Source organism: Strix uralensis, chromosome 2, assembly GCF_047716275.1.
Source record: "Strix uralensis isolate ZFMK-TIS-50842 chromosome 2, bStrUra1, whole genome shotgun sequence".
NCBI classification, from domain to species: Eukaryota; Metazoa; Chordata; class Aves; order Strigiformes; family Strigidae; genus Strix; species Strix uralensis.
The window spans coordinates 5,199,127-5,215,486 of record NC_133973.1 but is presented as its reverse complement, the minus strand read 5'-3'; the positions used below and the strand labels follow the sequence as shown (position 1 = coordinate 5,215,486).

At 47.2% G+C, this 16,360-nt stretch overlaps 1 protein-coding gene across 2 annotated transcripts in view; it reads left to right on the top strand.

The window, feature by feature from the left end:
* The first annotated feature begins 4,208 nt into the window (after nt 1-4,208).
* CD58 (CD58 molecule) overlaps nt 4,209-16,360 on the top strand; it is a 41,411-nt gene continuing 29,259 nt past the window's right edge. For both annotated transcript variants that reach the window (XM_074853261.1, XM_074853269.1), the window contains exon 1: nt 4,209-4,337. In XM_074853261.1, coding sequence (XP_074709362.1) covers nt 4,286-4,337 — 52 coding nt within the window. In that variant the 5' untranslated portion in view covers nt 4,209-4,285. The remainder of the gene's footprint in view (nt 4,338-16,360) is intronic.

The window sequence follows — 16,360 nt, the reverse complement described above, 5'->3', positions numbered from 1 at the left end:
CACTTATTGGCAATAGCAGTCCTTTCCTTACCCCAGTTTGCTCCAGTCAAAGGCTTTGGGGCTGTTTTAGGCAGATCTTTTTTATTTCCAAGTCATTCCTGAGAGAAATTTCTCCAGTTCTCACAGGGAAGTTAGGTAGCATCATCTGCCTGGCCTGGAGGGCTACTGAAGCCCTGCCCCATCTGCATCCTCCCAGAGCCACATATACAGATACATTCTGATCCTGAAATACTTGGCCCCATGAATCAAGGTGGCTTATTGTCGGAGAAGGAGGTTCTAAGTATCTCTTCAAATATGTGATTGAGTTTGTCAACTCAATCAATTTTCCAAGATTGAAAGCTGCACTATGAATAGCCAACTCCTGGCTTCCAGCCCACTCTTCATCTTTCCAACCCCAGCATTAGATTCACATTGATTCACATTGATTGTAAGGCAGAAGCCCGTAGACTGCAAGGGCCCACTCCTTCATTACACCCACAAATTCCATTGATCTGGATAATCTCTCAATGAAGAAAGAAATAAACTTGTGAAATCATACCAATAGGCAATGACATTTCCATACAATCCTCCAGAGCAACACTGTAATTGTGAAAATGCAAAGTTCTTAAGAGTAAAACAAATTGGAGAACCTAAAGAAAACCATCAAACACTTATTCCCATTTTTTTATTTGGAATTATGGTAATAAGCACTACTCTTTGTAGCAGGATGCAACTGTTACTCTTTGCCAGGTTCTACGGGAATTTTGAAAGGCCACGTAATATAAGGCAGGCACTGATATTACAGCCTTAGAGTAAAACAAACCTGTGACCAAGATGTGCAGATCTGATTTAGTTTTGCACTGCTGTGTGTATTTGCAGAGTTGTTAAACAAGATCCTGGTATGGTAAAAAAATTTTAAAAAGTCTTCATGAAATTGAAAACTCTGGTTTCTGAGCAGTTTTTTTTCTGTAATCTCAGATTTAGTAATTCCAGGAAATTTTTGATTATATCAGCACACTGTAGTGATCCCTCATGCAAGCAGCGAAAGCCACTCAGTTCCTCTGTGTTTAAAATGCTCTTACCAGTAAAACTATTTTGGTATGAAGAGTTTTCTCTTTTTTGTCTGTGAATTTAATTACTCACTAGCTACAGTTATATTAGTTCAGAAACTTTATATCGGTGCCACTTATTTTACTTCCCAATGGGAGTGATTATAATGGCAACTGGAACACTGTTGCAAAGACTTTCAAACCACATTAGATTTTTTTTAACAGTTCCTTACAGTGCATGGTCACAAAGCACAGTGTGATTCACTTGAGAATGAGTCAGCGACAATAAAGCAAACAAACTTGATTTTAGGCACAAATTCTTTTCTTTACAAAAATAGAAAAAAATCTCACTGTTTGCACATTCTGCAAATGCTGAAAATGTTCAGCTGAAAATGTCACGTCCCCACCCACAAAGCAACAGCTGGCAGAGACATATAAGCACTGCAAATGCCCAGTAGTCAAGTAGAACTCTGATCACAGGAAAATTCACTCAGACTGGAAAACTGTTCATTGATAGCGGAAACACTGCAGTCAGGGTAGCGGTGCAGGACCTTGGGGGAAACCAAGTGTGAGTTAAGCAAATGATGACTATTTAAAACCAATCCCTGTGGTCTTTGCATTCGAGGGAGGGCATGAAATACATGCAGAACTTAGCTGACTGTACATTAAGGCCTGGATCCACGCTACTGCTGGAATACTTGGTATCACACCTCCTGTATTTTCTGTCCTTTGCCCATGGAGTAGAAACCATGGCTTTACGTTAAGCACCTAGGCTCCTGTGTGTTGTTCCCAGGATTGACAGAGGAACCAGGTTTAGTTCTCACCTCAACAAAAAGCGATTCAAACTCCTGACTTTCAGAAGAGTCTCCTAACTATGAGATAGTAGGAAGAAAACGTTAAAGAATGACTTGGCAACCAAGGAAGGGAAAACATGATCAAGTCTGATTGGGTACTCGGTCAGGAAAGGAGGAAAACCTGTCATTTTCCTGAGTCTTTCACGAGTACTTTATGGACCTTCTACCTAGTATGACTGAGTAAGTATGCACAAGAAGGGAGAATGCATCCTTGCCACGTATCCCTGTAGTCTCCCCAAAACAGAGGATCTTAGGTGTGGGCACCAGCCACCAGGCTCAAGTTTCTCTCTCACTTTCTCTACCCTGTGAAACCTTAGTCATCCTTTACAACATGGAGCAACTCAGTAGGAAGAACTTAGCCCTGCTCTGAGTACGTGTGGGTGACCTCCTGCAGTTCCTTCCACCCTAAAATAATCTGTTTCTGAGTGGAAGTGTCAGTCTGTGCTTCAGATTTCTCTCTGTTAACCCCAAAGATCTCATAACTTACAGGAAAGTTGTAGTGTGAAAGGTGGAGGTGGCATCGTCCCCACAGCAACGTTCAATCCAAAGTCTCTGACATCTTGGGAGGACATTTTACCTGACAAGAGGGCTAGTCAGCAGCAGAGAACAGCTGCTCCTGCCATCAGGATACAGCAGAAAGGTGACCACATTCCACTTCTTGTGTAGACACTGCAACTTGGAGCCTTTACAGGGTGGGAAGCTCCCTTTGACACTTAACAGAGATTGAGAACGGAGGGGAAAAGGGAACAGAAGGACAGAAAGGCTTGTTGTGGGTTTCTGTCACTGAGCAAAAGGAATTTATGGGATGGGCCTGACTCCATTTGAAAGCCAGCTACATGCCACATCATTCCAACATAGCTCTGGAGAATGGATCAGTATTATTCTGATTTTGGAAGAACTGAATGAGACAGCATTGCTCAGCCCAAGGTGCAGTGTCATTCTAGCTCATGCTGCAGCCTGCAGAGATGAGGTAAGGATGCTTGCAGCAATTCCTAGAAGGAGGGAAAAAAAACACTCAGTGTTGGAACATTTTCAGGGTTGATTTCAGAAGGTCCCTCTGGTTAGAGATCTCCATGGCTACCAATTTTTATTTTTTTTTTTTTGAACGGCTATGGGCACTGCTGTGTGAAGAGCGGAGCTGAGGTCACTCCAAGTGGCGTTGAATAGCCCGACATGGCTGCTTGGCAGTGAGCACACGGGCCAAGCGCACCAGGAGCGAGCCAGCCGAGGGATAGACCTGTGGTGAGAGGCTCCCCGTCCAGCACTGGTGCCGTGCTGGTGTTCCGGGGGACAGGCAGTCGAGCTCCTGGGAACCGAGCATGCTTTAAGGCTGCAAGGTCTGCAGCTGGATTGTCCTCAGCCAGGATAACGCGCTGCAAGCGGGATGCAGGCGAAGGAGGATGAAGCGTCCGCTTGTAGTGACAGTGCTGTGAGGAAAGCCAACTCAAGGCTGCCACTGAGTATTCGGCAGATTAATGTTTCAACAGCTGCTGAAACCAACCCCTGGGTGCTGTTTCCTAAACCGTTGTGGTATTTTCCCTTTCTTCCTCAAAAACACTCTGTAGTGTCAAGAGGCTAGTGATCAATGAAAGGGAATGTAAGTTTGTTTTAGTTTTGTGAATGGGCTTCTGAGCAGCTGGTGTGGAAGGAAACCCCTAGAAGTCAGAGCTGGTTTCTGTTTCATTTTTTCCCTTCACTCAGACAGAAGGGTTGCCCCCCCAGAGGCCAACCCAGCCTTGGGTGAAACTGGTGAGCATGGCCAGGCTGAGCCTCGAGCCCACCCCTCAATCGCAGATATTGCCAGGTGTTCCCCAAAGAGAACAGTGGGCACTTTGGGGAGCATCGCTGCCGAACTCCAGGCTCCAGGCAGTACTAGGTTTACATGACCATCATTTTCTGAGGCGGCAAGCTGCATGTTACCTGCTGAAATTTGTTCTCCCCCTAACCTGTGGGGCTCCCACTCCACACTAAACTGATTTAACTTCAGCTTTTCACTTAGCAGAGCTGAAACTTCCCTGCTGTAAGAGCAACATGACACCTTCTGCCGCCAGCGCTTGCTTGCTGCTCTTGCGCCCCATGAACCAGAAACCCCCTTTTGCAGCACCACCGCGCACCCCAGCTCCTCTCTGCCAGCCCGCAACCCACCCAGACACCCCGGGGGTGGCCGCGAAGTCTGAAATCCCCTTTCCTAATGGACGCCCGGAGTTTCCAGAGGAACCCCGGTTACTCAACACCCCAGAGGGACCTCCCGCCGCCGCCCCCGCCCCCCTCCGGGAGGGCGGGGAGCGGCCGCCTGAGGGGGCGGGCGGGGCGGGGCGGAGCGGGCGCCTGAGGGAGGAGGAGGAAGGAAAGGGCCAGGGAGGACACCAGCGGCAGCCTCTCTAATTCTTAAGAAGAGCAGCGATGAAGCCGCCGGCTTTGCTGCGGTGCCTCCCGTTTCTTGTGTCCTTGCTGGGTAAGTTTTGAGGAGGGGGATGGCGACGGCGGGGACCCCTTCCCTGAGGCTCCCCCTCACCGGTGTGGGGCTGAGGGAGCGGGCGCGCGGTGCCAGCGTTAATGGCCGCGCTGTGGGGAAGGAGCAGGGGCACCCTCCCCCCATCCCTATCCCCGGCCTTGGGTCGAGGTGAGGGCGGCGGCTTCGCCGTGGCGGTTCGGGTTTGGCAGCCGCGGTGGGTTCCGGCCTGGGGAGCGGTTCCCCGCCCGGCCGCGGGGATCCCGCCCTGGCCCGCCGCCCAGCTCCGCGCCTGCGCGCTGCTGCAGGGGAGCTGCCCCTGGCCGTGGACTTTTCGGCCCTTCTGAAAGGCAGAACCAGGTAGCTGCCCCCCCCCCCCCCCCCTTCCCCGGCACAATTTCACAGTATCACCGAGCGGGGTGTTTAGGATCCCCCTCCCCGTTCTTGGCACGGGGACGTACTTGTGCTGTTTGTCTCAGATTTCTGTAAACGGGGAGGTTACAGTAGGGAATGGGTGTGATTTTTTATGGTGGCCTCGTATGACAAATCCGTTTCCTGAGCAAGTGGGCACTGGGCGGGAGGCACCTCGGAAACGGGGGAGCCTCGCCCTCCCACACTACCTTTGTCCTCAGTTCCAGGAATTTAAGAAACTAGATTTTATTCTGAAAATATTTGTGTCATCCCTGTATATGGAAATGCTGCTTATTTTGTATTCTGTGCTACTTCTTGCTCAAGGAAGAATCATCAGAGTTCTCAATGGTTTTGCATTGTGTTTTTTTTTTTTTTTAATAGTTGGGGCTTTTTTTTTCTGAAGTAAACTATTACTATTAACTTTTAGTGAAATACTAAACAAAGGCCTTCTTAATCCAAACTCTACCTGTGTGCCTGAGGAGCATAGCCCTCATATCCATAGCCCTTGCATAGGGCTATGAACATGAGAAGCATAAACAGAACTTGGGAATTTTTTAAATTGCAGACAGATGTATAAACTTCATCATTGTCATCAGAGGTAGCTCCTATTGCTAGAAGCGCCAAGTGGCATGCCTTGCTCTATGTAGTTCTTATCATTCCTCTAGTCTAGGGGATTTCTTGGTGACTCTTTTGTTGCTTTGGAGTGAGTGTTCAGAATAACTCCCTGACATGTCCTCCAGTACTATTCCAGAAGTCTTCAGCTTGTTTTGTTTGATTAAGATTTTGAGGTCCCGTTCAGCAGCCAAGACTGTAAGACAGCACTGGGACCGGGTGTGCGAGGAGGACCAGTGGAGAAGCCAGCACTCCGCATACCTCTGCGAATCGGTCTGCCCTTGTTCAGCCTTAGACACAACTTTTTCATTTAACCTGCAGTGCTTTTGCAGGTAGTTCTAAATGAGTGTTAGTAGTGCATGACTGAGTATCCTCTTGTAACTTTCTGTGTGTGTGAAGGCACTTTGTTACCTTACCTTACACAAGTTGGGATGCTGCTGCTACTCTGAGCATCTGAGTCCAAGCGCTGGGTGAGTGAACTGGAGTGCCTAGAAGCATTCTGTGTCTGTAGTGAGGTTCACCTGAAGGCCAGGGAACTCTTTCAGTGTTCTGAGCATCAACTTGTTTTTAAGAAATATTACTACCTTCTAGTTCTTGAGTATTTTGCTGGGTTCCTTAATGCTTCGTTTCCCAATTCGACTTCTTTTTGAAAAATCGAGTTAAGGGGAGAAAACCTGGTTCACCTAAGAGCAGAAGTTACCGTATACAATATTGAGCATGGGCTGACAGGAAAATGTTAACAATGCTCATGCTTTATTTCTGGCTTCTTCTGAAAGTGACCAACACAGAAAGCAAGCTTACCTTAAATGTGGCTTTTTGTTTCTTTCCCATTAGGCAGGTTAACAGGTTTGGGTGGGTTTTGTTTTAAAATTTCTTCCCTTTTCTTTCTCTACGTACAAAAATTATGCTCCTTTCTATGTGTTCATTGATAGTAAAAATACCAGGATTGCTCAGTGTTTTTTCCTGTGTCTTTCCACTCCATGAGAGGTGTCATGGGAACTACATCATGAGGCATGAGGATGAATGGGTGAAAATCTGGTCTCCTAACAAAATCAGGTTGCTTGTAGAATGTGTTTAGTTTGGTAGGCTGTCTCATGCATCTTCTGAATAAACAGAGGAAGTTCTGAATTTCTCACAAAGGAAAAAATAAATAATCTGCTACCCCCTGCTTAAAAACTCTTGATAAATCTTTGCCTCCAGAGCTGTGGCTGTTATATTAAAAACAAACAGGAAAAAAAAAAGTGCCATTGATATTTAACACTAAAGGATGAACACAGTGAAAAATGTTACTGATAGTTTTTTGGCTTAATGTGATTAATGGTGTTAGTCCTTAGAAAGCCAGGGTCATCTCCGGCTTACATGCACAGACTCCTTTGATCTTGGGAGTTGACAGTGTGGTTAAAGGTGTTTGTCAAAAAAAAAAAAAAGATTTGATCATGTATATGGATTTGTCTTTTTTTTAATGATCCTCCTCACAGTTTACAGTCTTACGAGACCATACTGGCTGTGTTCAGGGTGGTGTGGCTGTAGGCTCTCTGGGTGATACAGGGTTTGGAAGCGATGTAGGTTGTTGTTTGGAGTACATTGAAACTGGCGTTGCAAGAGGACAAGAACAGTTCCTCTCTATCGTCGGTTTGTGCCATTCTTTACCAACAGAACTGCAAAGATAATCTGGCTGAAAATGAACTTGGTATAAGGAAGAAAGAAAGTTGTTGAGACAGATTATTTTCTCAGTCCTGTTGATCATATAGCTACATAAAGGCTGTGCGGGGTCAGCGTAGAAGTGCTATCTGGATGTTGGGAGTACGTGGCCAGAGGATTTGAACTGCTTTTTTTTTTTTGACAGTTCAGAGTAGACTTAAATGCAAGTCAGCTCTGTGCCTAAGGAAAGCCCAGAGATCAACAATAATCAGTATCCTACAGGACACAGTGATCCTCTCCAGTACTGGACGACATCTCAGGGAGTTGTTCACCATTGCTAAAATAGGGATTCCCAGTTCTCCCCCTCCCTCGCCTCACACTGCCACGTGCTGTCCTGGGCAATCTGGATTTAGCTCATTGTGTTAATGGCAATATAATTTGTCAAAAAAATCTGTAAGGTTAATGTCTGGTGTTGGCTCAGTCCAGGGAGCATGCCAACGGAGCAGGACCCTGAGACTGCCAAAAGGAGGGCAGAAGCAGGTGGAGGGGGAGGGAGAGGGGGATGGCCCCCCACACCCAACCCCCATGAGTAGATTCAGGTGTTTGCTTAATTGTCCTGAACTAATTAATTGTCCAGGACAGGGGGCACAAGATTTTTAGAATAAGAGTTCTCACATTGCAGCCTGCTCCTATGTGTGACCTGAAGAAGGGCCTCGTTGGTTATGTTCTTGACAGAAGAACTAGCTGAATCTTGCTTCAAGGTACAGCAGTAATAGTCTACTATATAAATCCTTCTGAAGCTGGACTTAAGTGATTAGGTTATCCTAAGTTTGTATATGCAGAGCATCTCATACTATATCTACAGAACATACAAGTATGATTTATGTGCTCTCTTCCCACCATTACCCCATGTAGTTCCTCTCACAGCAAAAGATTTGGAAACCATGGTCCTGCAACAACCCCCCCTTGTATGATAACACCCTGAAGTACTGCTCTGTTAGTGGGCTCTGACTTCCTCAGAATAGATGAAGTTTCCTTGCTCTAGAACTGCACATAAGAAAGTCTTATAAGGCAGGGATCAGTCTTTCTTTGCCTCCTAGAGAATGTGTTGCACTTCCATAGTCTTATAGTAAGACGGGTTAAATCCATGATCAGAATAACTGACTGAATAATTAATAACATCATAATGCTGCTCAGAGGTAATTTCTGGGGACTGAGGCTCAGGAGGTAGAAGCACTATACAAAGCTAAAATCCTTGGGTTGTAAGGCTGCGTTACTATCCGAGTGATAGGAATGATGGAGGTGAATTCATGTTTGTGCTAGCTGGGTAGTAAGAACTAGTGTGACAAACTGCATGTGGTTTGCTTAGCAGAAGTGAAAACTCTACTTAATCCAGGGTGATAATGAGAGCTGTGAGTAGGTGAAGTTTGCTAATAATGCGTGTATCGTCTAGGCTGTTACATCAGAAATTTCCCCTCGCTGTTAAAGGAGCGCAGCATAACCGAGTATGAGAGAGGTGCAAGTGCAGGTTGACCAATGTGTTAGCCACGATACCACAGTCCTTAAAAGTTAGAGAAGTTATGCCAGCCAAAATACCAGTAATTTTGTGAAACTTTTTTCCTTGCAACTGCCTTTAGTGTGGTCCTGGTGACACCGTACACATACCTTTATCCTGATGTGTGAACAGGCAGACTTGCTAGAGATGGAATATTTTTGTTGATGTTTTTTAGTATGAAATGAATAGACTTAACTAGAACTAACCTAAAGCAATGCTTTGTCAAAAAGAAAACACCCAAATCAAGAAGGTGCCACAAAAATAAGAGCCCATGCATTTGCATTCAGAGAAAGGAACATTCTTTTCAACATGGAAATATAGCCCAGTGGATACTTCTAACATGAAGTTAACTTAGAGGCATCTTCTCAGAGTTGCTTTTCACAGAATCATCGAGGTTGGAAGAGATCTTGAAGCTCCTCCAGTCCAACCATTAACCTCACACTGACCGTTCCCAACTCCACCAGATCCCTCAGTGCTGGGTCAACCCGACTCTTCAACCCCTGCAGGGATGGGGACTCCCCCCCTGCCCTGGGCAGCCCATTCCAACGCCTCACAACCCGTTTTGTAAAGAAATGCTTCCTAAGAGCCAGTCTGACCCTGCTCTGGTGCAACTTGAGGCCATTCCCTCTTGTCCTATCACATATTACTTGGTTCAAGAGACTCATCCCCCCTCTCTGCACCCTCCTTTCAGGGAGTTGTAGAGGGCGATGAGGTCTCCCCTCAGCCTCCTCTTCTCCAGACTAAGCCCCCCCAGTTCCCTCAGCCGCTCCCCATCAGACCTGTGCTCCAGACCCTGCACCAGCTTCGTTGCCCTTCTCTGGACACGCTCGAGTCATTCAATGGCCTTTTTGTAGTGAGGGGCCCAAAACTGAACCCAGTCATCGAGGGGCGGCCTCACCAGTGCCGAGTCCAGGGGTAAGATCCCTTCCCTGTCCCTGCTGGCCACGCTATTGCTGATAAAAGCCAGGATGCCATTGGCCTTCTTGGCTACCTGGGCACACTGCTGGCTCCTGTTCAGCCGGCTGTCAATCAACACCCCCAGGTCCCTCTCTGACTGGCAGCTCTCCAGCCACTCCTCCCCAAGCCTGTAGCGCTGCTGGGGGTTGTTGTGGCCCAAGTGCAGCACCCAGCATTTGGCCTTAGTGAAACTCCTCCAGTTGGCCTCAGCCCATCGCTCCAGCCTGTCCAGGTCTCTCTGCAGAGCCTCCCTACCCTCGAGCAGATCAACACTCCCACCCAACTTGGTGTCATCTGCAAACTTACTGAGGGTGCACTCGATCCCCTCATCTAGATCATCAATAAAGATGTTAAACAGGAGTGGCCCCAAAACCGAGCCCTGGGGGACAGGGGGACTGGCTATCAACTGGATTTAACTCCATTCACCGCATTAATTTTATATCAAAAGGCAAAGTTTCAAAGGTTAAGAAAATTTGCCAGAGCTGCACAATCAATATCCGTGTTGAAGTGTGCAGTGCGCTTGCCTCAGAGCTTCAATTTCAGATCTTTGAAGAAACGGGCCTGACTTGCAGAATTGTGGGTTGGACTAATTGTCAAAGGCAAAGACAGCAGGATTTCAGGTGCACTGCTGTGAACCAGATCCTCCTGGCGCACAAAAGAATCAGAGGTGGGTAGAGATCTGGAAACAAGATGTGAAGCCCAACGCTCTCACTTGCTCACTCCCTCTCAGCAGGATGGGGTAGAGAATCAGGAGGACAAAAGCAAGAAAAACTCATGGATCAAGATAAAGACAATTTAATAAGTGAACGGAGGAAAACAAAGGGAGGGGGAAAACCAAGTGATGCAAAGGAAATCACTCACCCCTTCCCACCAGCAGACTTCTTTGAGCAATGGCTACTTTGGAAAAACTCTCCACTGCCTCATTTTTATTGCTGAGCATGACATATGGTAGGGAGTATGTCTTCTGTCAGTTGGGGTCAGCTGTCATGGCTGTGTCCCCTCCCAACCTCTTGCCCATCCCCAGCCTACTTCTAGGATTGGACAGAGTGAGAAAGAGAGAAGGTCTTGATGCTGTGCAAGCACTGTTCAGCAGTAGCTAAAACATTGGTGTGTTAGCAACACTGTTTTGGTCACAAATCTCAAACGCAGCACCATACAGGCTGCTATGAAGAAAATTAACTCCATCCCAAGCAGACCTAGTACACAAGTGCGTGGTAGCAATGACTGTGGTGAGTAGTAGGAAGAATAAGACTGGGCAAGCAATCAGAGGACAAGGGCAGTGGAAGGAGCTTGGGCAGGAAGCAGGGTGGAGGGAGCTGCAGGGATCTGTGAGGTTCAGCAAATAGAAGAGATGTAAGTGGGAACAAGGCAGAGGAACTGATAATTCTGGCTATTGTAAAAAAGAACAATCTTTGGAACTAAACTCGCAAAACTTGCTGGAGATTCTCACCTTCCCCTCAATTCACATATCTTAAACTCTGAACCAGAGTAGCCCACCCAAGCTGGTGTATGACTCTGGTGGTACCTTTGTTCCTGCGGAGCTGATGTTTTGTTCCTCTTTGTTCCCCATTCCCCAGTTTCTTTCTCTGGAAGTATCCAGGGTTGCGTAGTCCTTGTCATAGCCAAGCTTTTCTGCATCTTGCTTGTACCTGCACTCTGCTGGGATCCACCAAGTTCGTCTGAGAGTCACATACCGAGGCTTTGATAACCCTCCTGTAGGCTTCCCTGAGCTGTGCAGTGGAACGTGCCCCTTCTTCCTCCTCTTCAGGCTATGCCAGTGTGCATGAGGGAATTATAATGCAGCTGGGCCCAAGAGGGTCTGGTCTGATCAGGACACTAGTGAGAAGTTTTTAGTCTCTTTAGTCGACTGTGCATTTTCTCTTTAACACAGGAAAATGTCTTGAACATGTGGTTTGACTAGTGAGTTACTGGAGAAAAGGGAGGCAGCATCTCTGTCTCTGACAGGGTTTTGGAAAGCTTTACCTCTGTCCTAGGGAGACTTAGGGCTGGGAACCCAGAGCAGAGAGGCATGTGCCCTCAGTGAAGTGCTTAAACACAAGGGGTTGAATTTAAGATGCAGCTCAATCCTCATAATTTCCTGGTAACTATTTTAGGACTGCTCTGGGAGTGAGTGCAGTCACTGCACTTGGGGCCAGACCAGTGCTGCTGGCCAAAGGGAGCCTGATTCATGTTCTTCTCTGGTTCACTTTCCATTCCATCCCATGCACAAGCACCAGTGTTCCCATGGCAATTCACACCTGGGTGTTGCAATCTTTCTGCGGGTTTTTGGTTGGGTTTTTTTTGAAGTGGGGTTGTGTGTCAAGTTAACTTTTAGTGTATTGTACTCTTTGCATAACTAGTTCATTGTGGGAACAGGCAGACAGAAACAAAGGAGAGGGAGGAATGGGTGGGTCATCCTCACACTTTTAGTCAGCAACACAGGTTTAAAATGACCGGGTAACCTTTGCATGGGGATGCTGCCTGTTGTTAGGCGTGTGCTGAGGGATATAACCAAAGGTATGGATTTTGTGGTGGGGAGGTACCCGACTTGTTGGTGGGTGCCACCTTTGGGTCCTGCCTTTGCTGATGTGTAGAGTTCTGTAGATGCAGGCAGCCCTGTATTGTCCAGGAGTGCTGCAGTACGCAGGTGAAAAACTCTGCTTTTGATGTTACGTGTAAGATTTGCAGTCATTCCTGTGTAAATCTGATTTTTCTCTTGCAATAACCTGGGACACAGCTACAGCTTGTTGTCACCTCTGTTCTCTCTTTCCTGGCTATACTTTTTGCCTGTGCTTTTATACCACAGGTCTAAGTACTTTCTTACTGGAGTTTGGGAAGTGGGTCATGTTTGTGGCCTGTGAGGGAATTAGGAGGACTATGGGTGAATATTTATATAGTCGTTCTAGACTGAACATTTATTTCAGGGTTCTCTGCAACTGGTGGTTCTGAGGGTTAGGAGGGAACATAACTTTCTGCTGCTTACAGTTGCTGGGGGAATTCACAATTAAAAAAAAACCAAAAAAACCCCAAGCCTAAAAAAGGGGTAGTTGTGAAGCTACAAAAAATAGAGCAAAAATCCACTATTTAGAAAGCCCAGCTCCTGAGTTACTTGCTATAAGCTAATCAGTAAGGACTTTTCCACACAGCTTCAGCAGGTGGAATGTTAACTGTGGAATGTGGAGAGCTAACTTTAAACTGTTCAAAATCACGTGGGAGGCTGCCTTGAAGGATATGGGAGTCCAGGAAGGCTGGACATACTTCAAGAGTGAAGTCTTAAAGGCCCAGGAGCAGGCTGTTCCCATGTGCCAAAAACCAAGCAGGCAGGGAAGGAGACCGACCTGGCTAAACAGGGACCTTTGGCTGGATCTCAAGAACAAAAGGAGGATCTATTGCCTTTGGAAGAGGGGCCAGGTCTCTCATGAAGACTATAAAGATGTAGTAAAGTTATACGGGGAGAACGTTAGGAGAGCCAAAGCACAGCTAGAGCTCAACTTGGCTACAGCTGTTAAGGATAACAAAAAACGTTTCTATAAATTCGTTAACAGCAAAAGGAGGATTAGGGAAAATCTCCCTCCTTTACTGGATGCAGAGGGAAACATGGTAACTAAGGATGAGGAAAAGACTGAGGTGCTCAACGCCTACTTTGCCTCAGTCTTTAGCAGTGGAACTGGCTGTTCCCTGGACACCCAGCCTCTTGAGATGGGAGATGGGGAGGGAAGCAGATTGAGGTCAGCACAGTTGAAGAGGAGGTGGTCGGAGACCTGCTACACCGCTTGGATGCACACAAGTCTGTGGGAGCGGACGGGTTACACCCAAGGGTGCTGAAAGAGTTGGCAGATGTGCTTGCCAAGCTGCTTTCCATGATTTACCTGAAATCATGGCTAACTGGGGAGGTCCCATTGGACTGGAGGGTGGCAAATGTGACACCCATCTACAAGAGAAGCAGAAAGGAGGATCCAGGAAACTATAGACCTCTCAGTCTGACCTCGGTGCCAGGGAAGGTCATGGAGCAGGTCATCTCGGGTGCCATTAAAAGTCATATAATGGACAACCAGGGAATCGGGCCCAGTCAGCATGGGTTTATGAAAGGCAGGTCCTGCCTTACAAGCCTGATCTCCTTCTACGACAGGGCGACCCGCTTATTGGATGAGGGAAAGGCTGTGGATGTTGTCTACCTTGAATTTAGTAAGGCCTTTGACACCGTTTCCCACAGCATTCTCCTGGTGAAACTGGCTGCTTGTGGCTTGGATGGGCACACGCTTTGCTGGGTAAAAAACTGGCTGGATGGCCGGGCCCAAAGAGTTGTGGTGAACGGAGTTAAATCCAGTTGGCGGCCGGTCACGAGTGGTGTCCCCCCAGGGCTCGGTTTTGGGGCCACTCCTGTTTAACATCTTTACTGATGATCTAGACGAGGGGATCGAGTGCACCCTCAGTAAGTTTGCAGATGACACCAAGTTGGGTGGGAGTGTTGATCTGCTCGAGGGTAGGGAGGCTCTGCAGAGAGACCTGGACAGGCTGGAGCGATGGGCTGAGGCCAGCTGGAGGAGTTTCAATAAGGCCAAATGCCGGGTGCTGCACTTGGGCCACAACAACCCCCAGCAGCACTACAGGCTTGGGGAGGAGTGGCTGGAGAGCTGCCAGTCAGAGAGGGACCTGGGGGTGTTGATTGACAGCCGGCTGAACAGGAGCCAGCAGTGTGCCCAGGTAGCCAAGAAGGCCAATGGCATCCTGGCTTTTATCAGCAATAGCGTGGCCAGCAGGGACAGGGAAGGGATCTTACCCCTGGACTCGGCACTGGTGAGGCCGCCCCTCGATGACTGGGTTCAGTTTTGGGCCCCTCACTCCAAAAAGGCCATTGAATGACTCGAGCGTGTCCAGAGAAGGGCAACGGAGCTGGTGCAGGGTCTGGAGCACAGGTCTGATGGGGAGCGGCTGAGGGAACTGGGGGGGTTTAGTCTGGAGAAGAGGAGGCTGAGGGGAGACCTCATCGCCCTCTACAACTCCCTGAAAGGAGGGTGCAGAGAGGGGGGATGAGTCTCTTGAACCAAGTAATATGTGATAGGACAAGAGGGAATGGCCTCAAGTTGCACCAGAGCAGGGTCAGACTGGCTCTTAGGAAGCATTTCTTTACAAAACGGGTTGTGAGGCGTTGGAATGGGCTGCCCAGGGCAGTGGTGGAGTCCCCATCCCTGGAGGTGTTTAAGAGTAGAGTTGACATAGCGCTGAGGGATCTGGTATAGTTGGGAACTGTCAATGTTAGGTTAATGGTTGGACTGGATGATCTTCAAGGTCTTTTCCAACTTAGACGATTCTGTCATCTTAATGGTAATATGGGAGCCTGACTGCTGCTTGTATAGACCTAATATATACACATATACACACAGGCATTTTAAATAGGTGCTTGAGATAAAAAAAGATGATAATGATAGCATTAAAAATAAAAAGGGAATCAGCTTACAGAAGTTCTCTGGAATAACTAATCAGCTCCAAGAAAAGTAGTGAAGAAAATCAGATCAGGTAGACAAATACAGTAATGAAGCATTTATTGCGGATAAATGGAATATTAAATTCCACTTAGTCTGAACAGAACATGTGGATACCTTTAGCCTGCTTAAACGCTTAAAGAGTCAGAATTACTCAGGTGAATATTAAAACTTGAATGTAGCACGCTAGGTTGTGCAAGTGACCTGTTACCCTGTGAGTGAAGGACTCTGCCTTGTCTTGAGTAAGCTGCAATCCAAGCTCTGCATCGGGAGAAATGATTCGGTTAGTGTGGAGTTCCAGGTTACGTGCATTAGCTGAGTGGTTGTCAAACATGAGAAAATCTGAAATGTTTTCATGTACTGGAAACCAGGATAAGATTCAGCTGTTTGCTGTGGGCCAAATCTGTGCACCCGTGATGATGTCACGGTTCAGCTGATGCGTCGTAGGCAGAACACTCGAGTCCTGGGTAGGACAAGCAGGCTGTGCAGGCAAAGGTATCTGTGCTGGAGAAATAGGAACAGCAGATGACGTAGACGAGATGAGGTGATGGATTTGCAGAAGAGGCTTTGCTCACACCATGTTAGCTTCTCTTTATCCATAACACTTTCATTATGTGATTTGTCTGGAAGACTAGAACACAAAGACATGGCATAAGAAGGAATCTGGAGTGGATTGAAGGAGGTACAGGAGCAGGTAGTCTGACAGTTTCTGTAGAGGCTGCTGGAGACTTTAGCACAGTAGTACTTTGTTGTGTGAACTTTATCTTGAAATAATAGGGCGCGCTAAGGAGAGAGGGAGAAAGCAGAGAAATATCATTCTTATTTTTAGCTTTCCAAAAAGAGTGTATGAGAAAGTGTTGCTTTGTTACTTCTCTGTCTTTTCTCATGGCAGAGAGCTGTGAGAAGTTAACTGCTGTGGAATGGGAAATCTCTGTCTCTATAAAATGAAGTAGAAAAAAGGGGAAAGAGTTCCTTAGAAATCTGGAAGATGTATGACACATGCTTTCTTTAGAAGCTCAAAGGTATGTGGTGGAGACCTTATGCAACATTCCTGTGTGATGATGTATAATTTCCTTGAAAAAAGGAAGCTGACGTCATTGACTGGAAGGTTTCTTCATTTTTTAACTGGAGTAGCGAAGCAGGGAAGTAGAAGTGTCTGATCCCTGGTTTTAGATGTGAGGTGGCAACAGCTCCCCTGAAAGGATAACCTTTTCCCTGTCTTCTGCTCCTTGCTGCCAAGCCTTTGTCTCACCAGCTAGCGAGAGTGTGCTGAAGAGGGCAGCACGCCCCCAAGCCAAGCAGAAGCTGTGGAGGAAAAATGTGTTTTCTTTGCAGCTCTGCTTTCATCCAGTCTCATTTCTGGGCTT